The sequence below is a fragment of the Podarcis bocagei genome, assembly GCF_964188305.1.
Source record: "Podarcis bocagei genome assembly, chromosome: 3".
Taxonomy (NCBI): domain Eukaryota; kingdom Metazoa; phylum Chordata; class Lepidosauria; order Squamata; family Lacertidae; genus Podarcis; species Podarcis bocagei.
In genome coordinates, this window is record NC_138127.1 from 80,596,609 (window position 1) to 80,620,221 (window position 23,613).

The 23,613-nt window shown below is 40.7% G+C and overlaps 1 protein-coding gene across 6 annotated transcripts in view; it reads left to right on the forward strand.

Moving 5' to 3' along the window:
- EPRS1 (glutamyl-prolyl-tRNA synthetase 1) overlaps window positions 1–19,316 on the forward strand; it is a 41,842-nt gene extending 22,526 nt beyond the window's left edge. For 2 of the 6 annotated variants that reach the window (XM_081185951.1, XM_081185952.1), the window contains 18 exons: window positions 708–825; window positions 1,532–1,915; window positions 3,036–3,269; window positions 3,645–3,929; window positions 4,480–4,713; window positions 6,747–7,015; window positions 8,028–8,079; window positions 8,551–8,760; window positions 8,959–9,031; window positions 9,716–9,795; window positions 10,919–11,020; window positions 11,642–11,797; window positions 11,884–12,081; window positions 13,775–13,948; window positions 14,799–14,959; window positions 16,004–16,082; window positions 18,337–18,401; window positions 18,948–19,316. In XM_081185951.1, the coding sequence (XP_081042077.1) occupies window positions 708–825; window positions 1,532–1,915; window positions 3,036–3,269; window positions 3,645–3,929; window positions 4,480–4,713; window positions 6,747–7,015; window positions 8,028–8,079; window positions 8,551–8,760; window positions 8,959–9,031; window positions 9,716–9,795; window positions 10,919–11,020; window positions 11,642–11,797; window positions 11,884–12,081; window positions 13,775–13,948; window positions 14,799–14,959; window positions 16,004–16,082; window positions 18,337–18,401; window positions 18,948–19,098 (3,025 nt within the window). In that variant the 3' untranslated portion in view covers window positions 19,099–19,316. The remainder of the gene's footprint in view (window positions 1–707; window positions 826–1,531; window positions 1,916–3,035; window positions 3,270–3,644; window positions 3,930–4,479; window positions 4,714–6,746; window positions 7,016–8,027; window positions 8,080–8,550; window positions 8,761–8,958; window positions 9,032–9,715; window positions 9,796–10,918; window positions 11,021–11,641; window positions 11,798–11,883; window positions 12,082–13,774; window positions 13,949–14,798; window positions 14,960–16,003; window positions 16,083–18,336; window positions 18,402–18,947) is intronic. The other 4 variants (XM_081185953.1, XM_081185954.1, XM_081185955.1 and 1 more) reach the window with 2 other exon arrangements.
- Window positions 19,317–23,613: the final 4,297 nt, after the last annotated feature.

Sequence of the window (23,613 nt, forward strand, 5' to 3'; positions counted from 1 at the left end):
CTGCATTCGTTTCAATAGGATTCACATCTCATCCACATTGTGCCCCAGCTGCTCAACTAAGCATAATTGGGTTGGGGCACAGGAACATCATTCTGGTTTCCTTGGCAATGGACACATATTTTCTCTTCTCATACTGGCTTCCCATGGCACTTGGCCCTTTGTGAAATGGCGGATAACTGAAAAAAATGCCGTAAATAAGAAACCTGTTTTACCAGAGGTTCCAAAGCTTTGGGAACACCTCAAATTAGTTACTATTTTGCTAGACTGATACCATTAGGAGAGCAGCAAGACTACAAACAGTAAGCAGATATTGATACTGAAATAAATTACGAGTTTGTCCAGCTGGGGGTATGACTATTTTTACAATTTTCATATGTGCATTTATTTGTATACAAATACATGTTCTTTTGATATGTATAAAATTACAACCAGTGTGAAAAGAACTACATAGATCTAAGCAATGCACTGTAGCGCACCTTTACCTGGGAGTAAGTCCCACTGAACCATGGGAGATTTGCCTGGTAAGTATGCATAGGACTAGGTTACATATCCCATCAATGTAGCAGGGAAATTGAGCTCACGCTTAACCCTTTCTCACATTGGAATTTAGATGCTTGTATTTTAGAAGTGTCGTATTCATATTTTCTATATTATGCCAATCAATGGGAGATAATCATGAAAAAAACCAATTGATGTAATCTTTGTAGCCCATACAGCTGTAAAGAAGCCCCATGCATTTTGATTTATATCCCTGATGGGCATACAAAAGAAATGCCAACATCTGGATCTAAGGAGAAAACCAAGGCAGAAACAGCAAAGAAAGAGGTAAGGAAACCTAATTATTTTGATTGTTTGTCAGAAGGATGTTTGGGATGCCTGGCATAACTGTAGAACAGGTGTAGAATGGAGGAAACCTGGCTTGACAGCAGCACATATAAAAAGAAATCCAGGATTATAGTCTTGTCATATAAGTCATCATCATCAGAAACTGAACATGAGTCAGCAATCTTACCTGGCTGCAAAAAGACTGATTCAGTTTTATACTGCTTTAATAGAACCATGGTTTCCAAGTCATGAGAAGTAACACTTCCACTTTATTCTGTGCTGGTCTCACCTCATCTGGAGTACTGTGTCCAGTGCTGACCCCTGCCTTTGAAGAAGGATATAGACAAATTGGGATGGGTTCAGATGAGGGCAGTGAAGATGCTCAGGTGTTTGGCAAACTACACTGCTATAAAAGTGTTCCAGGTTTTAAACAGCACAGAACTAGTAATCAGACTTGGGAAACACCTATGCTAACCAAAGTTGATTCACTAAAATATATTATTTTAGTTTATTTTCAGTTTTTCTCCTCCTTTGCAAACATTGGATGCTATCCTGTTCTGGGTGGGTGGTGGATAAAAGAGACATTTGTAGTAGGTCTTTGCATATTGAAGTGCCCTGACCAACTTTGCTTCACCAGTACTGTTTTAATTCTCTTTCATCCAGTTTGATTCATTGTAAAAACATGCATTTGTTCTTCTTTTCCAAGGCTAGTACTGCACCGAAAGGACGATCTGCTCCACTTGTGGCTGACGCTTCTCCTGCTGCAGCCCCTACTTCAGTCGAAGACCACTTGGCTCTTTACAGCAAGGTGTCTGCCCAAGGAGATGCAGTTCGTGAATTGAAATCAAAGAAAGCAGCAAAGGAAGAAGTTGATGCTGCCGTGAAACAGCTGCTAGCCTTGAAAGCAGAATACAAGGAGAAGACGGGTCAAGACTACAAGCCTGGGAATCCTCCGGTCCCTGCAGTTCAGGCCCAGCCTTCCAAGTGTGAGGCTGCCAGTGCCACCCATCTAGACAGCAAGTCTCTTTACGATAAAGTAGCTGAGCAAGGGGAAGTGGTTCGAAAGCTAAAAGCAGAAAAAGTGCCCAAGGTTAGTGTTTGAAGAATAAGCCTGGACAAGAAGGAATCATTGCAACCTTTTATCAGGTGGATGATAGATCTGGCTTTTCTGTTATTTATAAAAGTAGATGGACAAAGAAGAACTCCTTGGGCAGGACTACCACTAACCTTAAAAGAACAGGAGAAGTTGGGGATGATAAACATAGGTCTGGCAGGAGAGAAAAGGGATTTTTTAAAAAAAAAACACCATTATGGTAGAAGTGTCAAAAGATAAAATATTAATTAAAAATGGTGGTGATTAATTCTGCCCCCCCATTAACGTCCCCAAAATAATGGCCCTCTGTTATCTTTGCTGAACTATGTAGGAAATTGGGTATTGCACCAATTTTCTGGATGGGGTGGAGATCAGTGTTGCACTATGACAAACATTCCGTCTGCACAAGCATTGAAGCTTGCCAGACAAGAATGATCCCCCCTCCCCTCCTCTGGTGTGTTGCACCTTGCGCTTCTATGTAGATCCTGGGCTGCCCAAACAAGAAGACTTCCCTCTCTGTCGCACTGATGTGATCCAAAGGAAAGCAGAGCAATACATTTGGCACCAGATTGGTCGCAGGAGTTGCTGAAAGGAGGCATACAAGGCACCATCCATCTATCTTAGGGACTCCATTCTGGATTTGTATAGGGTTTAGTCCATAGCTGTCAACTTTCCCCTTTTCTTGCAAGGAATCCTATTCGGAATAAGGGAATTTCCCTTAAAAAAAGGGAAACATTGACAGCTATGGTTTAGTCCTTAGCCTTTTCTTCTCCCAGAGATATCCTGCAAGGCAGCAGAGGTTTAGGAACAGAGTTTCCCTTCTCCTAGCTGGGCTACCTTCCCAGGTTGACGAACCCCCATCTTATTACATACCTGAATCCATCCCATAGAATACAAATAAAACTTCAGTTCAGGAGCACTCTATGCAAAGCAAAACCTTAGTTGTTGGTTACATTCAAATAGCTTCATTAAGTGAAGAGCATATGATGATAGGTTCTAATAAGCCTCTTACTAGTTTTTTCTTTTTGTCAACTTGATCATGTGCATCCTAACTATTGTATCTACTTTGCTACATGCTTTCCTCTCTTTTTAACTGTTCTTTCGCTTCCTGTTGTAGGCTCAGGTAGATGCTGCTGTGAAAGTGCTTTTAGCTCTGAAAGCGGAATACAAGCAAAAGACAGGCCAGGAATACAAACCTGGAAACCCAGCAAAGAGTTTGCTTCCTAGTTCAGCTCCTTCTGCTCTTCCTTCTTCCATGCCCCTCTGTCCAGTAGTCTGCAAAGCTCTTTACAGCAAAGTGGCAGAACAAGGCGAAGTGGTTCGTAGACTTAAGTCAGAGAAAGCAGCAAAGGTATAATGGCCATGAAGGCAGAAAGAGTGCTGAACATTATGTTTTTAAGATGCACTATTAGGTCCTTGAGCAATTCACAAAATTAAAAAAATTGTATTCTATTTTTTCAGTATTTTTATTTTTATTTTTACTTTTGCAAAGTATTAAGCAATATTTGTTTTCTCTCCATTTTCTCTTATTGCATGCAAAACAGATTATTATTTTGTCCAAGCAGAACAAAACTTTGATATCAATGCTAACAGTTAAATTTATTTGTAGATTGATCATTTTATCATTTGCACTTGCCCACTTAATCTTCAGTTTCAAACTGGAAATTTTTGCATTAAACTTTTCCATTCTTACTGATACGTTTCTTGTGTTATCTCTCTGCTTCAGGATCAGATAGATGCTGCTGTGAAAGTGCTTCTTGCTCTAAAAGCAGAGTATAAGCAAAAGACAGGCCAAGATTATAAACCTGGACATCCACCTGCAGTTCCTCTTTCCTCCTCCTGCTCCTCCTCCTCTTCTTCCTCCTCCTTGTCCTCTTGTGCTTCTGGTCCTGCTCCTCTGTCCTGCAATGGTTTGACATCTTCTAGCCCAGTAGACAGAAACGTTCTGTACAATAAAGTAGTTGAACAAGGCGAGTTGGTACGGAGACTCAAAGCTGAGAAGGTGTCCAAGGTAGAATAGTGGTTTTATTATGCATGCGGTTTCAAATCTGTGTTTTTTCTCTGCTCATCAGCTGTGCATAATGCTGATTTTGGCAGACGTTTTTTCAAGGGACTTCATTTGGAACCAGGAAGTCAAGGTTATATATTGTGCTGTTGTTCCACTCATGCAACACACTTCTGCTTGTGCAACAGTGCAGCCCCTGCACACCCTCAAAATCAGTTCCAGACGGTTGGAAGATCCTCTGCAGCAGATTTTTGGGGCAAATGGGAGTAGGAGAGGAAGGTGAAAACTTTTTTGGCCAGAATTGGATGCAGCCCTCAGTAACCGCTAATACTTTTTCTCCATATATCTGGATCCCATGGCGGGGGGGGGGGGGAGACAAGGCCATCTTGAGGGAGCCATGGAGCAGAAAGGAATCTGCCAATATAAAATCTATTGCAAATCTATAATGTAGTGTTGTTAACATACCCTTGGATATTCAGGCAGGAAACTACAGGTATATACATACATAACTCTTGGCATTGTGACATGAATGCTCTCCCAATAATACTTCCCATAGGATAAAGTGGATGAAGCTGTAAAACTCCTCCTTTCCCTGAAAGCGGAATATAAAGAAAAGACTGGTCAGGATTATAAACCAGGACAGTTGCCAGCCCCTCAGGCACATGCCTTAAACCAGCCGGCAAGCACAGAAACCAGTGGCCCTGACTCTGCAGAAGCAAAAGCTCTCTTTAACAAGGTTGCTCTCCAAGGAGAAGAGGTCCGGAAATTGAAAGCGGAGAAGGCAGAAAAGGTAATACTGCTTATTAACAGTTTAACGTTGTGGCAATCACACAGGGTCCCTGGACATTTAACGGTCTATTGATCCCTGTGCCACCGTTGTGCTCGCTTCCCCGCTGTCACCAACCTGTTACTCTCGGGTAAAACACTGAGTCCAGTGTTAAAATTGAACCAAATAAACAAGTTTATTTTATAAGCATTAACAAGTTTATGGTTTCTCAGATAATATTCCTGTCAGTTTCTTAACTTTAGTTTCCTTACCGGCCTATACCTTCCTAATACCTGACCAAACCTGACCAAACTGCGGGAGGCAGTGGAAGACAGGAGTGCCTGGCGTGCTCTGGTCCATGAGGTCACGAAGAGTCGGACACAACTAAACGACTAAACAACAACAACCTTCCCAATACCTTCTGACTGATTATCTCAACTGTTTGATTGGCTCCTCTTAACAAATTCTCTCACTCTCTCACATCAGAGTAGCCCAACCCACAGACTTATCCTCTCTGTCTCTTCTCTAACTCCAGACTGTCTTCTCAACCACCCTAACTCTAACTCTTCCCCTTGGGTTCCCCTTGGTTAGTCATTTTACAATTAGTTAACCCTTTCCTTATGAACCCAGTATGATGTCACACATCTGGGATACTCATCACATTTCCTTTAACTTAAAATTTATGCTAATATCCTGAACTGCAGTTGCAAGATGGTCTCTTTTCAGTGTCAAGTATTCTGCAGGTATGCATCTGGAGAAATTGCTGGAATTTCGCAGCATTTGTAAAAAGTAAAAGCATATTTCCTCTCTTAATTCAGCCTGTTCTCCTTTCACTCTGAAGGGTATCATGAGCATTTATCGCCACGTTGTGGCCAAAGGCAGAAAAAGGAGTTTGAGGGAAGTAGCCGCTGCAGTTTTCTTTTCCTGCCTTTCATTGAAGTTCTCATCTTTACTTCAGCTCCTGACTCAACATTTGTCCTCTTATTTTTCTAGTTTCAGCCCCCTGGTGATCTTTCGATGCAATCCATAAATACCCTAGACACACACACACATATGATTGTTGAAAGATGAGGCTGTGTATGTTGACGTAATTGTTCTGTTTTGCACAATGCTGGAGACCTTATGCCTCTTAATATCAGTTGCTGGATTCCTAATTGAGGAAGCAGCCTGCTTGTGGGCTTCACAGGCGTGTCTGATTAGCCACTGTGAGAACAGAATGCTAGACTACATAGGCCTTTCTTAGGTTTTAGTTTCAGTCTTACTTCATCATTATATTACTGTTTGCACAGTAAATGTCCACAGCATTGGCCCAGGTTCACCCAAAGAGCTTCATGGCTAAGCAGGGATTTGGACCCTGGTCTCCCAGGTTTCAACACTAACCATTATACCTGGCTGTCTGGCTGCTGCCCCCTCCCTCTCTGGTTGCTTAATATGAAATCAGACCAGTGGTCCATTAGGCTGGTATCGTCTACTCAAGCACTCCAAAATGCTGGGCAAACCAGTGATCCTGTTTCCTGATGATGTTGTGCACCGAGTGTGAAACTTTCTGTGAATTATATTCCATACTACCGAGTTACATGTCCTAACAAGGAATAGTACACATATTTTGGCTACAGAATGTGAGGATTCCACTTTTGGGACTCTTCAGGGGTTGCTTTTATGTTGATTATAGCCTCTCGCCAGATGTCTCAAAGCATTTGGGTAGTTTTAGTTCTAACACCAAACAATGGTGCTTCTACCTCTCATGAAATCTCCTTGATTAGTAATTGACTGTGGTTTTCCCCCAAACTGCACTTTGCTGTGACGCCGAAAGAAGAAACGCATAGTTGGTTCAAGCTTCGCAAACCAGGATTGAAAACTTGCTTCCCAATCTTACTTTGCTGGCTTGCAGCTGATCACGGCTTGCAGAAGTTTCATTGAATTTCTCCCTTTCCGTGTGCATTCTGTGGTTTCCCCTGTACGTATAATTAATGTACCTTGCCTATTCTATGCAGCTAACTATTATTTCATTTCTTTTTGGTTATCTGTGTTTCCATGGGAATGGTGGCCTCCCCAAGGATAAGATTGATGCTGCAGTGCAAGAGCTGCTTCATTTGAAGGCGCAGTACAAGACACTGGCGGGAACAGACTATAAACCAGTCTCTGCAACTGGAGCAGAAGACAAAGACAAGAGGAAGAAAGAGAAAGAGAACAAATCCGAGAAGCAAAATAAGCAACAGAAGCAGAATGAAGGCCAAAAGAAAGAATCACAGAAAGACCAAAGTGGTGGCAGCAACTTATCCTCAAATGGACCAGGAGATGGTCAGGGACCTAAGAAACAAACCAGGTGAAATTTCTACTTAAAATATAGTCTGGGCAGCAGGGTAAAGGAAAGAATGCACTGTTAAAATTGGTATTGTGCTATAACAAAGGCAAAAAACAACAGCACCCCAACCCTTTATAGTACTGCTGGGTTGTTTTTACGTTAAAATGTTATAAACCGTTTTCTGTTCTTTTGTTGGGCTTGGGTCCCTTCTAACTATTGCAACATCACTACCAACTTGTTTGCTAGGTTTTGGGTAGAATACACAAAATAGACCGTCCTTGTCCAGACCGCCTACAACAAAAGCCAAGGAAGAGGAGCTAATATGGACGTAATAAAGTTTGTAGCAGAAGTATCTTTGGGGTTGCGGTAGTCCATGGGAGAGAGTCTTTGAGTAAAATTGTGGCTTATAGGAATCATATATAGGAAGCTGGCCTGGCAAAAGCACGGAGATATTTCAGGTGAAAGAAATAGCAAAGTGAAAGGGGAAAGGGATTTTTCTTTTCATAAGTATGTATTTTTCCTGACACCATGAGAGCAAAAAGAGAACTACCCAGTTGCAGAGCATAAGGTCGGGCACCACTCCTGCCCTGTCCTCCTGGCTGCTTGCTGGGATCAAGTGAGGGCAGCGTAGCACTAGATTGGCACCATCAGCTCAGTGCTCCTGTGCCCCATCTGGGTCCCACTGAGCAGCACCGTCACAACTCAGAGGGTGGCACAGTGGTGCTCCAGTCCTCCTCACCATGACTGGAGCCACCAGAACACTCACTGGGGTTTTCCCCCTTCACATTTAATATGCTCTTTCCCCACTAATTGTATTGTTATTTGAGGGAGCATGTCAGCTTGAAGACTCTTGCAGTTATATAATAAATTTGCCTGTTTAAATTCATTGAAATGTTTAAACATTTAAATTCATGTCTGGATAGTTTTAACAGTTTTTTGAAATACAGCAAAATATTTAAAGTGGGCTGTTGCTTTATTATGGCAGTTGCTTTTGAGGCTAAGATTATGCTTCTATCTTTCTAATATACTACAGGTTGGGGCTAGAGGCTAAGAAGGAAGAGAATCTATCTGACTGGTATTCTCAGGCAAGTATATTTCAAGTTCTACCTGGGAGTCCTCTTTCACAGTCTTCAAAATAATGTACGCTTAAGAGCAGTTTTTGGAGCTAAACCGCAATCATGGGCGAACCTTGGTTGCAGCTCCTGGTTTGTCTAAAGCAGTTGCTTGGCATCAGATTTAATGCTAAACCAAACCATGCCTCAGCCCCAGCCTGTGCAGCAGCCACAGGAAAAGGGTACAGTGGTTGAGATCCATATGTTTGCTTACTTGCTCTAAGCAATGTCTTGCCTTAGTGTTACATCCAAACCGGTCTCTGCATAGGTGCATTTGGATATTTATGGTTCTAATAAAGGATAAACACCTTTCGTACATGAATGTTCCGTGCTCATTTCCACTGAATGTCATGTGTTCAATTTTATTTCTGTTTGATACTTTTTAAACTTGCTGCCCACAATGCAATTTTCATGACACTGAAACATTGCTATTTCCTTTAAAAGGTGATCACAAAATCAGAGATGATTGAATACTACGATGTGAGTGGCTGTTACATTCTCCGTCCCTGGGCTTTTTCCATCTGGGAAAGCATCAAAGAGTTTTTTGATGGCGAAATCAAGAAACTTGGTGTGGAAAACTGCTACTTTCCAATGTTCGTATCCCAGGCTGCGTTGGAAAAGGAGAAGACACACATTGCTGACTTTGCCCCGGAGGTAATCTTAGATCACATTATTAATAATAATGTATGGAATTTAAGTTTACAATTATGAGCTTCAATTGATAAACAGAATCCACATGTGTTACAATAATTTTTTTAAAAGCAAAATTGTACCCACCGTATTATTAAGAATGACATGAAATATATTTATTAAAAGTAGTATTTTCTAAACTTTTACATTCATTGATTTCAGGTTGCCTGGGTTACAAGATCTGGCAAAACAGAGCTGGCTGAACCAATAGCTGTACGTCCTACTAGTGAAACAGGTACAGTCTTACAGATTTAAAATAAAATACTACAGCTAAATAGTCCCTCTTTCCTATCCATTAGTGATGTTGGCTTTTGTAATAACTGAAGTTCATCTACTCATGAATGAAAGTAGGTAGAGTGGGGGAGAAATCAAGTATTTTGTTATCAAGAAGTGTGGTTAGAGTGGTAGCCATGAAGCTCACTGAGCAACCTTGGGCCAAGTCACTCACTCTGAGCCTAACCTACCTCACAGGGTTGTAGTGAGGATTTCTGTTCACGTCACCTTGAGCTCCTTCAAGGAAAGTTGGGATATAAATGCAATTAATAAAATGCAATAAATAAAATAAGGGAGAAACAAGATGAACAACATGTTCTCATGTATTTAAATTTTAAATATAAAGGATTAGCCTAACACATAGGGTAATATCCAGCAACATGCCAGCAGATAGGATGGGATTTCCCTTTCCTTTCTTTTCTCGCCAATTTGCAAACGGGGGGGGGGGGCTCTAGGGGGAGGGTAGGAAGGACAAGTCACATTGCACCAGTGGAAGCGCAAATAGGCTGACATCACTGGATGTCACCCTTACTCCACACAGGTATTTTTATGCATGGGAATAAAAACTGTTACAAATCAGGTTTTCAAAACCAATAGTTAACATAGTAGCTACGTGCTTTCTGAAAATATTCTCCTTTTTTTCCAGTAATGTATCCTGCCTATGCAAAGTGGGTTCAATCACACAGGGATCTCCCCATCAAACTTAATCAGTGGTGCAATGTTGTGGTAAGTGCAGGGTATACCGGATATTTGCTGTGCTTTACCCAATATGCTCATTCTTAATCAATCAATCAATCAGCAATCTCCGCTACCCACTTTTAAAATTAAGTTGTGGGTTGTTAGAATGTATAGTCTTTCTCCCCACAAAGACTATACATTCTAACAACCTACAACTTAATTTTAAAAGCGGGTATTTGCCATATTTTTTCACCTGGCACTTCTTGTGTTGAGGGATTTGATTCATATCTTATGCTCTGAATATTTCTTCATTTCTGCTTTCCACATCCTAACAAACACCATGTTGAATGAAAAAATGTGGTATGCAGTGCACACAGTTGGGGAATCTGTACAGGCCTGATCTGTGACATCTGTTGCGATATACAGTGGTACTTTGGGTTACAGATGCTTCAGGTTACAGACTCAGCTAACCCAGAAATAGTACCTCGGTTTAAGAACTTTGCTTCAGGATGAGAACAGAAATCGTGCTCTGGCGGCGCAGCGGGAGGCCCCATTAGCTAAAGTGGTACCTCAGGTTAAGAACAGTTTCAGGTTAAGAACGGACCTCCAGAACGAATTAAGTTCTTAACCCGAGGTACCACTGTATCTGGATTTGTGATCATGCAAATTATCCTTGCCTACTGGTATTTACAATCTTCATAGAAATAATAGAAATCAGCATATGAGAATATAGCATTTTTATATTGAAAACAAATGGCAGTTAAAATAATCTCTGGTTCCTTTTGTGTGAATAGTGGGTTTCTTAACAATATGTAAAATCTAGGTAGCACTAGCAGAAGCCAGCACAAGAATTCTCTCTAGGTTCATTGGGACCCCACCCTGCACAAGCTCCATGCCGTCCCCAAATCTAATCTGGAGGGTTTGGGAAACCACAGAACAAATTTAGGGGGAGCAGAGAGGCTGAAAATTTCTTGTACTGACGGAGCCTTAGCCTTTGCGTTTCGTTAATTGCAACCCATTATGCCTTTGAATTCATATAGTATAATGCACCATTGAAAAATAGAACTTTGAGCAGTGCTAAATAATACATTAAAAACAAGCTCATTAATGAAGATAACAACTTTAACTTTTCATGACACTCTGTTTTTTGCTTGTTTGTTTTGTATTGCAGCGCTGGGAGTTCAAACATCCACAGCCTTTCTTGCGAACTCGTGAATTCCTGTGGCAGGAGGGACACACAGCGTTTGCAACTTACGAAGAGGCAGCAGAAGAGGTACAGTGCGCATACTAAGTTAAACTTCATTCTTCACCATCCACCATTCAAGGAAAATTTGGAAATTGTTGTATAAGTGGGTGGAGGGAGTCCACTTCGTATTTCAGCATAATTGAGGGGAAACAGTGAAGCTTCTTTTCTTCAGTATGTTCAAAAAGGCTAATAACACAGAGAGATTATATGAAAAGTAGACGCAGTGTTAAATCGTGTTAACATTCTTTTCTCATGGTGTGATATACAAGAATTAATTTGAATCTCATTGGCATGTTGTTGTCACTCAAACAAATCTACATGTTTCAAAATTGGGTGGCATTAACTATGTGAACCCCCAGACAAGAAAAGAAATAACATAATTAGTGAACTACCATAGTTACAAACGACAGTTAATTTCATGTCCGAGAATCACTATCTGTTGTTGGATAGGATTCAGTGGTTATTGCTAGAGCTTTAAACTGTAAACGCTAAATTTTTATTTGTTAGCCGCCATAAATATTTTGGGTTTTAGAAGGCCATTGATATTTATCCTTGGCTTTCCTATGATTCTACCAAATGGTTAAGTAATACTTTTGGCATATAGCTTAGTCTAAACTTCTGCAAACTGTTTTTTATTACTTGTCTCAGGTATTACAGATCCTTGATCTGTATGCTCGTGTGTATGAAGAGCTTCTGGCAATTCCTGTTGTGAAAGGAAGAAAGACAGAAAAGGAGAAGTTTGCAGGCGGAGATTATACAACTACCATTGAGGCATTTATATCCGCCAGTGGGCGAGGCATCCAGGTATGTTCTGATAAAAACATTTTATATACTTCATTAATATGTAGGAAGATGTTACCTGAATTTTGTTTATTGTTGCCTTTTTTTAGGGAGCAACTTCTCATCACTTGGGACAGAATTTTTCAAAGATGTTTGAGATTGTCTTTGAAGATCCCAGGATACCAGGAGAGAAGCAATTTGCTTATCAGAACTCTTGGGGTATCACAACGCGGACCATTGGCGTAATGACCATGATTCATGGAGACAACATGGGTCTAGTACTACCTCCCAGGGTCGCTTCTGTTCAGGTGAGCAAAATCACATTGATACAAACCTTTTGCTAGTGCCAGTTCACCTCTCTTTCCTCTCCTATTTTCTAGAATGGTGGTGGTGGTGGTGGGGTGTTGAATCCAGACTAAGATAGTTAGATTCCATTAAATTAGTTTAATGGAAACTTAACTGTAAGTCACGACTAAATTGCCCCATAGATTTCCGTAAGACCTAAGCACAACTAACTTAGTCTGGCTCCAAGTCACTGAGTTGACTGGCAGATAATCTTAATGCTTGTGCAGCTGCTGATGTCCTCTGGCTGTATCTTTAAGATGTGGAGGGAAATAGAGAGAGGATGGGGAAATGTTGCAGCCACCTGCTTCTGTCCACTGGGTGGCAACCAGAAAGAGGGCATTCTTACTACATTATGAAACAGCCTCCCTGAGAGATCTGGCAGACACCTTTACTTAGGTGTTTTCACCCTCAGTCGACAACACTTTTTTGCTCCAACACACATTTACTGGCCCTTAATTCGGAAGGACTGAGCCATATGAAGCTGCCTGGGTTCTGAAATCTTCAGGGGAGGCACTTCTCTGAGTCCAGCCTCCCTCACAGGGACATTTGGTGGGCATTTTGGAGACAACCTTTTGAGTGGCTGCTCCCAGGCTTTGGAACTCCCTAGAGGCTATGTTTGCTCTCTCCTTGTCCTTCTAGCAGCATCTGAAAACTTTCTTTGGAAACTGACTGCTTTTAAGGAAAAGTATCCTAATTGTATGCTGTACTGTTTTCCCCATCTGCGTTTTAATAGATGTGTTTTAATTCCATAGGTAGTTTAATAGCTTTTTATTTTTTTAATTTTAAATTTTTATTGGAATTTTATTTACAACATAACACAACCCCCCCACCCCCAATACACATTAAACGTGAACATAACATACAGTGAACATAACATACAATACAAACAACCCAAGAAGTGTATCTGAAGAAGTGTGCATGCACACGAAAGCTTATACCAAGAACTAACTTAGTTGGTCTTTAAGGTGCTACAGGAAGGAATTTTTTTATTTTAACCCAATAAAAGACTTCCTTTATCCTATATCCGGCCTCCTTATTCTTATAAACTGTGTCCTTTATGAATAATTATTAAGATTTTTCTAATTATAACTTAAACATCCACAAAGTCTTCTGCAGACATTAATCAAAACAAGTCCAGGTATATATTTTAGGGCACTGTATTCTCTGCATTTCCCCCATGCTTTTTGAAACTCCTGTTTAGTGTGATCTCAAACTGCCTCTGTTAATCTAGTCAGTTCAATATACTCTAACAGTTTCTCTTTCTGTTCCTTTTTTGTTGGCACAGTTTCTTTTTTCCAGTTTAATTACTTTTTAACAGCAACCTTTTATATGTTTTAAGCTGTGTGTGTTTTATCTGTGTTTATTTTAATTTTTGTGAGAGTCTTGAGTCCTAGTTCTGGGAAACAATCAAATAAATCAATACATAAATACATGTATAAATAATTCTGCTCAGTGAGTGCTTCGTCACCGTTTTAGTGTATATTTATAAAATTTCAATGCAGTTAATTTTATTGCGGCACTGCTTCAATAGTCCTTTTGCTTCAAAACTGATGGTTTTAAGAGCAGTCTACAAGTTTAGGGCCTACATATTGTAATTCTTGCAAACAGCATTTTTGTTAATGCTCCTAACTAAAAAATCATTGCATCACCACTCAGGTTGTGATTATTCCCTGTGGAATCACCAATTCGCTTTCGGAAGAAGACAAGGAGGCCCTGATGGCAAAGTGTGCTGAATACCGTAAGCAGCTATTCAGTGCCAATATCCGGGCGCGTGTTGACTTGAGAGAGAACTATTCACCTGGATGGAAATTCAATCACTGGGAGCTTAAGGTAAATGTTGTTCAGTTCTGTTCTCCTTTGATGCATTCCTCATTGTCAGCCTTTCCTTGGATGCATCATTCAGTAGTATATGCAGAAGGAAAATGGGAGTTATCAATATATTAGCGACAATAGACCCTCCTTCTTATGAACCTTCCCCTAAGTACATGTCATCTGTTCTTTATTTTCCAATTCTGATGAGCTCATCTACTTCAAGAGTGCCTGTGTAATAAAGTATCCAACCTCTTAGTATTGACTCACTCACATTGTCTTACTTCTAGGCTGGGAAAGAGTAATAGCTAGAGTTTTTGCAGTGTAAACTTTCAGGATGTCATCTTATTGGAGACATACTCTCAATACTGGCCTGGTTTGCATGTCACTTTAAACCATACTTGCACTAAACTGTGCTGCCAGGATCTGAAACTTGGTTTGGTTTAGCTTTGCATCCAAGCCCAGAGTCAGAGTTTGTTTTCCTTGAAGCAAAGCATGAGCTGTCTGGAAGGTTTGTTCTTGGCTTTCTACTTGTAGGGAAAACAAACAACACGAACCTGGATGTAAAGCTAAGCTGCAGTGTGGCTTGGTTGTTAGCAGTGCAACAGGAGCAGAAGAGGAATAAAGCACCTGTGATAGCTTCAGTGGGTGCCTTCACCTTTTAACCATAGTTTAAAGATTTGGTTTAAAGTGACACATTTGTTTTATATTATTCTGGAGTGTGGAATAATTTGCGTTTTTGCCAGGTGTAGGTCTGAGTTTCTTGACTATAGCTCCTTCCCTGAAATTGTGTTCCACTTAAGCAAGGTAGACAAATGTAAAGAACGGTATAAAACGCTCTGTTCATGGCCTCCACTTTTTTTTTTTTTAGGGTGTTCCAATCAGGCTTGAAGTGGGTCCACGAGATATGAAAAATCATCAGTTTGTAGCTGTTAGACGGGACACAGGAGAGAAGCTGACTTTTGCTGAAAATGAAGCAGTGGACCAGCTGAGACGTGTTCTGGACAAAATCCAGATGAACCTTTTTGACAGGTTAGGTTTGGCAGAGTCTGTTTTCAAACTGACACATTTGCTTCTTATGCTACGTGTTTCATTCATCTGTCTGTCATTTCATGGGTTTCCAAAGGAATGAGGAAATGAACTGAGGATCAGGGCACAACTAGAATTAACATTCACTTACCCACCCAGCCCGGATTGCAATGGATGCATGGCAAACTATCTGAATCACCCTCCCCAATGATCTCAAAGTTTCCCAATAGGTTGAGCTGGTGGGGTGGGGAATGGTTGAGTGAATCCCCCAAATGGGAGCAATGAAGAGAATAATAATAATAATAAAACAGAGTAGAAAGCAGGAGGGGGTAAAATGCAGCTCCTCCCTTCTGTGACTCTACAACTGATTATTTGTCCATCTTCAATTCACTCCCCACCCCACCCCCCGAAAAAAAATCTTTTGGATTGCTTTGCCTGACCAGCTGGGCAAAAAAGGTCATCAGTATAGTAATGCTGACTTTTCTCACAAAAAAAAACCTCATGCCATCTAAACTGAATACTAGCCCTTGTACTTTCAGCTTGCTCTTCCACCAGTTTTCATGGCCTGACACCCAGAGAAGGCATACTCTGTATTAATGGAATCAAGCTTCTCTTGGAAGTGGATTCTAGTCCCAAATGCTTGTACTCCACTGAGATATCACAGGACTTAAATTTGTATCCCAAGAGCTACTTTAGGTCTGCATAAGGACTTCAGTGTGCCTTGTGAATATAACACAGTCACAAATTCCCCTCATTTTCAAAAGAGGTGTGGTGTGCATTGAAGGTTTGATGCACAGAAGCCCAAAGTCACCTTGGGCACACAGAATGAGTTGCACAGTACTTTGGCCTATTGCACTTTTATATCCCACCTTTGACTGCAGCTAAGCATGTTTCTAACCATCATTTGGACTGCTGTGTGGACAAAAACTGGAATGTAATTAGTGGGATGTAATTCAGATGCATTCTCAAGATCTGGCTCTGTGGTTAAAGAGTTTCTTTTTACAATAAGTAAAAGCTTATATTGACTGAATTTCTACTCTTTCTCAGAGCTTCTAAAGACCTAAAGAATCATATGGTGGTGGCCAATACAATGGAAGAGTTTCAGACCGCACTTGATTCGGGAAAGGTAAGAAATCTGCAGCATGATCAAGACTGGAATTCAGTGTATATTTACAGCCTTAATGAACACAGTGTGGCTGTCTTTCAAGGAAGCATTCGTAAGAATAGGCTGCAAGTTTTGTTTTTGCAAGTGAAGGCACAATTGAACAACACAAATTTATTCAGGGATTGCAGGATTAGCAGTTTGTACTGGCCTAAAACATGAGAGTTTCTTAGGAGTCTCAAAGAATAATTGCAACCTCAGAAAACGCTAAATGTTAAATCGATATCACATTCCTTGGGAATAATGCTTGCAATTTTAAGACATGTAGTGGAGCCTGTAGTTCTTTAAAAGCTTTAACCTCTTGGCTTATTTAATTGCAGCTGCCATTGCAGAACGTTTTCCTTTGTGGTCAGCTCTCATAACCCATTCACTCTCCAGCAAGGCTATGGGACATCTATGTATGTCCATTGCAGTATGTGAAAAAGATGCCATTCCATGTCTTTAAAAACAGTAGTAAAGGTGGAAGGCTGCCTTCTCTGTGACACTTATTCCGCTGTGCTGCTTTTTCAGCAGAAAATAGCCATGCCATCTCTAAGAAATAGTATCAAGTTGAATTCTAGATCAGATACTGTAATCAATTCATTACAAGTAACCGTAAAATAATTAGCAAACAATATAACTAGTCTTGTCAGTTCAAAGAACGCATTGCTTGCGTCAAAGAACTCTTTCTATCTGATTTAAATAGAGGTCAACAAGTACATGTAGAAAAGCTGGATGACAAGAGGTTATTGGAGTTGATATGAAGGTGCAATGAAGCACCTTTAATTGCAGCAAAGTATTTTAGATTGGCACAGGAGTGTTTTGTGCTCTGGCTACTGGTTTTATGTTAGAGTTTGATTCGTGTGAATTATTCTCGAATAGCTTTGACCTATTTTTAATAACATTTATTAAAGATAAGTCATTTTCCAACATGCCTCCTTCAAAACAAGCAGCTGGCTTACGTTGTGGAATTTATTTAAACAGATACAACTTATGCATCCTGCTGCTGTTTGTCATAAACTAAATTAGGTTTTAGGACCTAGCATTTTCCATTCTGGTTTTTTTCCCTTCCATGGGTCAGGAGTGTCATTGAGTCCAGTGCCATTGAGTCCAAGTTGAAGGCCTTTATGTGATCTGGTGCTGCTGCTGTTCGCATTGTAGCACTCTTGAGAGGAACAAAATCCTGCAAACTATACACATTTCATATTCATGTTTCCTAGAAGAATAGCAGGCTCCCTTAATGTGTGCTTCAAGTTTGAATCAATTTCTTTCTTTTCTAAAAGCTGGAGTCAGAATGAAGTTTAATCACTCAAACAATGCTGAATTATGAGAAATTATTAACTTTCCTACGTGCTGTATGTGCTATCTCTTGAAGCTGGGCTTAGTTTATGTTAAATTTCAAATGTAGCAAATGCCTGTAAAGCCTTTATGGCTTGGAAAACAAACAATTCTTTATTGAAAAGCGAACACGTCACTTGAAGTTCAAGAACTCATAATGGTTATTCCTTTGGTTCTGCAGACCAGGGCATGTCATTCAGTTTAACATGCCAGTCCAATAATCCCTTGGGGGTGTGAGTTCCCTACACATGCACCTCTCTCCCTTTGAGATGAGCACTTCTGTGTGCATTATTGCAAAATATGTTTGCTTCTGGATCTAGAAGAGTGAAATTCTGGCAAAATACATGAAAGCTAAAATATTCAATTAATCAATGACTTTTGGAGAGAAAACATGGCATTCAAATTTTCACTTCAAGGAAATACGTTAGGGACTGGTTTTTCTATGAATTGTTTGCAGAATAAGTTCTAATGACATTGTCCTTCCTTACATCGTCTGGCTTTAAGTGGTGTTTTACTCAGTTGCACCACTAAGGGGCGACCTTCTATCTTAATTTGAAGATGTTTTTAAAAGTCCAGTCAGATTCTGCTAACATTCACCTTCAAGAAGCTCTCTGCTGGGGCCACTGTGTTGAATGTACACACAAATATTAGGCCAGAGGGGCAGGGGAGTGAAAATTTATTTGCAGTGAAATATAAAGATCATAAGGCTTTTGAATCCTATCATCAGACGGACTTCTCTCAAGGCAGCTAAAACAGATAAACATTATACTACTTTCTGGTAGACTCATTTCAGCTATTTTCCCTTGCAAATTGGAACAGACAAGTTTTATTCAATATATAAGACATTAATTAAGATTAATTATATAACCTCAACAATGTTTATTTTCCTTTCTGACTTCAGATAGTGCAGATTCCTTTCTGTGGTGAAATAGATTGTGAGGACTGGATCAAAAAGACAACTGCCAGGTAAATAAATGTTTGTGTATAGACATAACTATACAAATACATAAGTACCAATTGAGATGCACACTTGCTCTGACAAAAATAGGAATTGGTCCTTGTAGTAGATGTCATGGGGCCCATGCTAAATAATCAGCTAACCAAGAAGTGTAATTTTTCTAAAAGGGAAAGCACTTTTATTCTAGACTTGATGGAGGAACAGTTTACAGTGGAAGACCATGATCTGTATTCAGGTGCCAAGACACCCTTTGTTTCACGGTTCACTGGAAGCCCTGCAACATCCCTACTAATTATGGGACAATAGACTGTCCCTCATTTTTGTCAGTCCTCCGTCTTTTGTCTTTGTAAAGCTCTCTTGCAAATCTATATCACTACCTTAACTTTACTCTTTGCGCAGCATTAATTCCTTTGGTTCAAGAGTGTTTTGATTTCTGCAAATCCGGCTTACATTTAGGTCCCATGTGATACCTTTGGTTAGTGCCCAGTTGTGGGGCGTTGCCATTTAGCTCAGTTTTGGGCAGGGCATTAAAGGAAATCTGCTTTCCATTTCAGAGATCAAGACCTTGAGCCTGGCGCTCCATCCATGGGAGCAAAAAGTCTCTGCATCCCCTTCAAGCCGCTGTGTAAGCTGGAGAACGGAGCAAAATGTGTCTGTGGCAAGAACCTTGCCAAGTTCTACACCCTCTTTGGCCGTAGTTACTAAACTGCTAGTTTGAAACACCATTTTCTTTATCTTTCAAGCCCTCAACTTTTTGAAATAAAGACTGAAATCTTCCCAGATCCTATCACGTTTTTGTTACTTTTTAAAACAGCCGCAAATAAAGCCATACAGAGTCAAAGAGCCCCTTCAGTCAGACTAGCAGTGATGCACAGACTTTTCTGTATACAACATCTCTAATAATAAATACATATTGTCAGCTACCACTTGGCTTCTTTTTTGGCTTATGGGATAAAATGGGTTTGTGTGGTAGGTAATGCCGTATGCAAAGGAGTGCTCTGATGGTGTTTCCTGCTTGGCAGGGGGTTGGACTCGATGGCCCTTGTGGTCTCTTCCAACTCTATGATTCTATGATTCTAAAGGTTGGATGAATTCACATTAATACTGTAGCGTTCAACATTCTTGAATGAGCTGTAACACTTCGTTCCATGAGTAGAAGACACTGTCTGCCTACATAGTGCTAAGTTTAAAGTTTTAAAATTGTGTATTAGAAGATTAGAAAACCAACTGTTAGAAAAACTTAAAAGTGTACAGCATAGTACCCTCCAGACTACAACTCCCATGAGCTCCTGCCTATATGACCAGTGGTCAGGGATGATGGGATTTGTAATCCAGCATCTGGAGAGCCCCGCATTAGTGTACATAATCTTCATTGGAAGCAACTTCAATGGATGCCACCTTGTTTAGTTTAAAGATCTACGTCACAATGACCATTAAAACCAGTTATATTTCCAGCACCTGCATATAGGACAGTTGTGCCTTTACCAAGTCATTTTTCACAAGATTTACAAGAATGCTACCTATACTGTGATAATTGCTGATCATTCCTATGATTGGCAGGAATAGGGGAATCAGTCCCCTTTAATCAATGGCCCGACAGCATGACAACATTGGCAACATATGAACTGATAGCTTATAGACACATACTTTCTTTGGGTAAATACAATGATATTTGGAATTAGTTTACACAGAATATATTAGATTACTGACAGTTATGTGTACATTAGGATAATAAGAATAAGCATCTGTATATTAATATATGGTAATATAACAGTTTTTTCATTATCACTTTTCCCCCCTCACTACCTTTTTATAAATGAAATTCTCTTAATAAAATATCAATTTGAAAAATGATTGGCATGAACAGATGTAGTAGGGGAAACATTGAACAAGGCTGGCTTGGCTTCTGAGTCACCGCAGCTTCAAAGAAACAAATGGCAGATTCAGAACAACTCGATTCAAATCATGCCCACACTATGTCATTTGCTTGAGTTTCTGTCTCTTGATCACAATTACTTCGATTTTTTATTTTTTAAAAAAGGAGGAACATTAATTCAATGAGCTGGTGTTAGTGTTTAAAGCCCCAAATGACTCCAAATATTTGAAAGACCATCTCATTCCCTATGCAGGAGGGTCTCAGGAGAGGCACCCCCTCTGTAGTTTGCACCCTCAGAAGTTCCTTTGCCCTGGCCTTGAAACCAAAACATAATTGGAAAAAGCACTGAATGACCCAGCCAAAGCTAAGTACTATGAGGCTCCTGTAATTTTTATACAAGTGACTTTATGAGACTACAATATGTAACTTTGGGTTGGATCATGGATACAACGGGTGATATTCCATGTTGCATAAGTGGACGTCTGTTTGTGGGATGGGATTTCTTCTTACAGCCCCCTGTGCATGCCTTAAATCAGCTCTGGAGGGTAAGGGAGAAAATAATGAATAAACTCATTGCCACCTGACTGCCTCATGGGTGGTTGTTGTTCGCATCCATCTATCTTGGGAGATAATGGAGTATGCCTTCAGGAGTCTGTGTGCCCCCGTCTGTCTTGGGAGGCAATGGAGTGTGTCTCCAGGGGTGAAGTCAAACTGCTGCGTTAGCACCAAAATGACCTTGCTGGGGCGCAAACCTGGGCAGTGTGTATAGAAGTCCTGGGCTGCCCATACAACAGGATCCACCTCTTAGCCTTGTTGAGGTGATCCGAAGGAAAGTGGAGCAATACATTTGGCACCAGCTTGGCTACAGGAGTTGCTGGAAGGAGGTGTGCTCCTTAGGGACTCCCCTTCAGATGTGTGTAGGGTTCAATCCTTAGCCTTTTCTTCTCCCAAAGATAACCCACAAGGCAGCGGAGGTTTAGGATCAGAGCTTTCCTTCTCTGAGGTTTTGAGGTCCATTGGCTACCCATGCTTTAGCCGGCCAGTTGAGAAAGCAACTTTTATTTAGTAACGTGTATTATATATAGCTAGTATTGATAACCATTTTCTTTCCCTGCTGTCCTTGGCTCTTGATATTGCCTGGAAATTAATTGTGAAAGAAACACTGTTCATCCAACATTGTTAAATTCTGCTCAAAGTACAGACATACCTCAGAGAAGTTGTGGGTTTGGCTCCAGATCACCACAATAAAGTGAATATTGCAATTAAGCGAGTCATACAATATTTTTCTTTGTTTCCCAGTACATATAAAAGTTATGTTTACACTATACTAGCCGATTAGGCCACACATATCCCAGCTGCAGGGGCAGGAGGGGAAAAGCCCATGGCCAGAAAAGGGGTGGTCGTGGGGTAGGATGGGGACTGGTCTGCGTGCAGCTGCACCTGTGAACTCAGGAGCAAGATCTGCAAAGTGCAATAAAACGTGTGTTGCACAAAGAAGTGTGAGCCATTAAAATATGTGTGCATGAAAAAATAGGCTAACTTGCACTGAAAGGTACATACTCCAAACTGATAACCAGGATGCAGGATGGTGAACATCTATTTGAAGAGGAGATGGGCTATCATCATGATGACGAAATCGAAAATGAACAAGCTAGACCTTCTATTTAACATGCGAAACTGTGACACTGCTGTACTTGCAACAGGAAAGTAACAGGCTGGACTCAACTCTAGGGCATGTTGTAGGGGATGTTCACCTGGTGGTGTCATTTGGGATGGCCCAGTGCTTTATTTTGGACTGCACAGCTTCCATTTCCTTATTCATTACTGTACATTAATGCCTTTTTGCCCCAGAGAATGATGTTGCACCTTGAGGGGAGAATCTTCCAGTGAGAAAGATGTATGCTATGGGGTATCATCATTCTTATTTTGTGGTGTAGCATCAAATAAAGTCTTATTCACACAACTCTTGGTTGAATAAGGATCTGGGAAACAATTTCAGCATCATAAAGAAACGTGTAAGGCAGTGATAACTGCAAGGTCACCACCTATTTTAACAATGGAAATGAATACAATTATGAAAGTGGGCAGGGAACATTCCTTGCAAATCCCAATTAGCTCTGAATTATTGGGATCTATTGTCATTTCCTAGGTGATTAGTTCCATAAGACGCTACTGACTTCCACGACAATTAGCAACTGTACTAGGAATCAGCAGTTCCTTGGGGTTTTATATTGTTCCAATAGGAAGCTGATTGTGCGAATAGCTGTCACCCATGATCTGATCATGCAGATCACCAAGTTCTTCTGTCAACTGGGCCAAGAAACATGCTTCTGGGAATGAAGGGGCATGTAGTTTAAGATATGGATTGGTATTACAAACATTCTTTTCTATAGTAAAAAGGTAATGGTTTCAACTTAATGATTACCATAAATTACCAGAAAGCTTAGCGAAATTATTATGCTTCTAACTTTGGACCCATTTAGGCAGTCACTTGGTTTAAAAAAAGCATCAGGAATATGGAATTCCGGGCAATCAATGAAAAGACTGTCTGGTTTTTACAACTTTAGGCTTGTTTGCAGGAGAGTTTGCAGAATGACAGGCTGCGTCCATGACAGTGGCCTTAAATGACCAATTGGTCTTAAGCATATTTGAATGCGGACTTGCAAAGAAGAAAACCCTGTCAAACAAAACACACACACACACACACACACACACACACACACAGCAACTGGTTGCATGGCCAAGGACTCTAATTCAGAAAACCATTTCTCCATTCTCTGCTCAGGCTTATTTTTCTATTTCCACTAATACTTGCATTCTGCTCACACATCTGTGGTGTCCACTGTCCTTCAAAGAACACGAGGAGAAACTGCTGGATCCAGATAGTGGCCCATCTAGTTCAACTTCCTGTTCCCACAGGGGCCAACCAGTTGCCTGTGGGGAACTCACAAGCAGGATTTGAGAACAAGAGCCCTCTCCCCTCCGATGGTTTCCAGCAGCTGGTATTCAGAAACATTGCTGTCTCCAACTGTGGAGGCTGAGCACAACCACCACGGCCAGTAGCCACCAATAGACCTCTCCTCCATGAATCTGTCCAAACCTCTTTTAAAGCCATCTGGGTAGGTCCAGAGGGAGAGAGCTCCATAGTTTAACTATGCACTACTGTATGAAGAAGAACTTACTTTATCCTGAATCTTCCAATGGGGGGAGGGATGCATGGCCTTGCCCCATTTTATCCCACAACAACCCCGTGGTGTTGATTAGGCAGAGAGAGAGAGAGAGAGAGAAAGTAACAGGCCCATAACTGAGTGGGAATCTGAACTTGCGTCTCCTCATCCTAATCC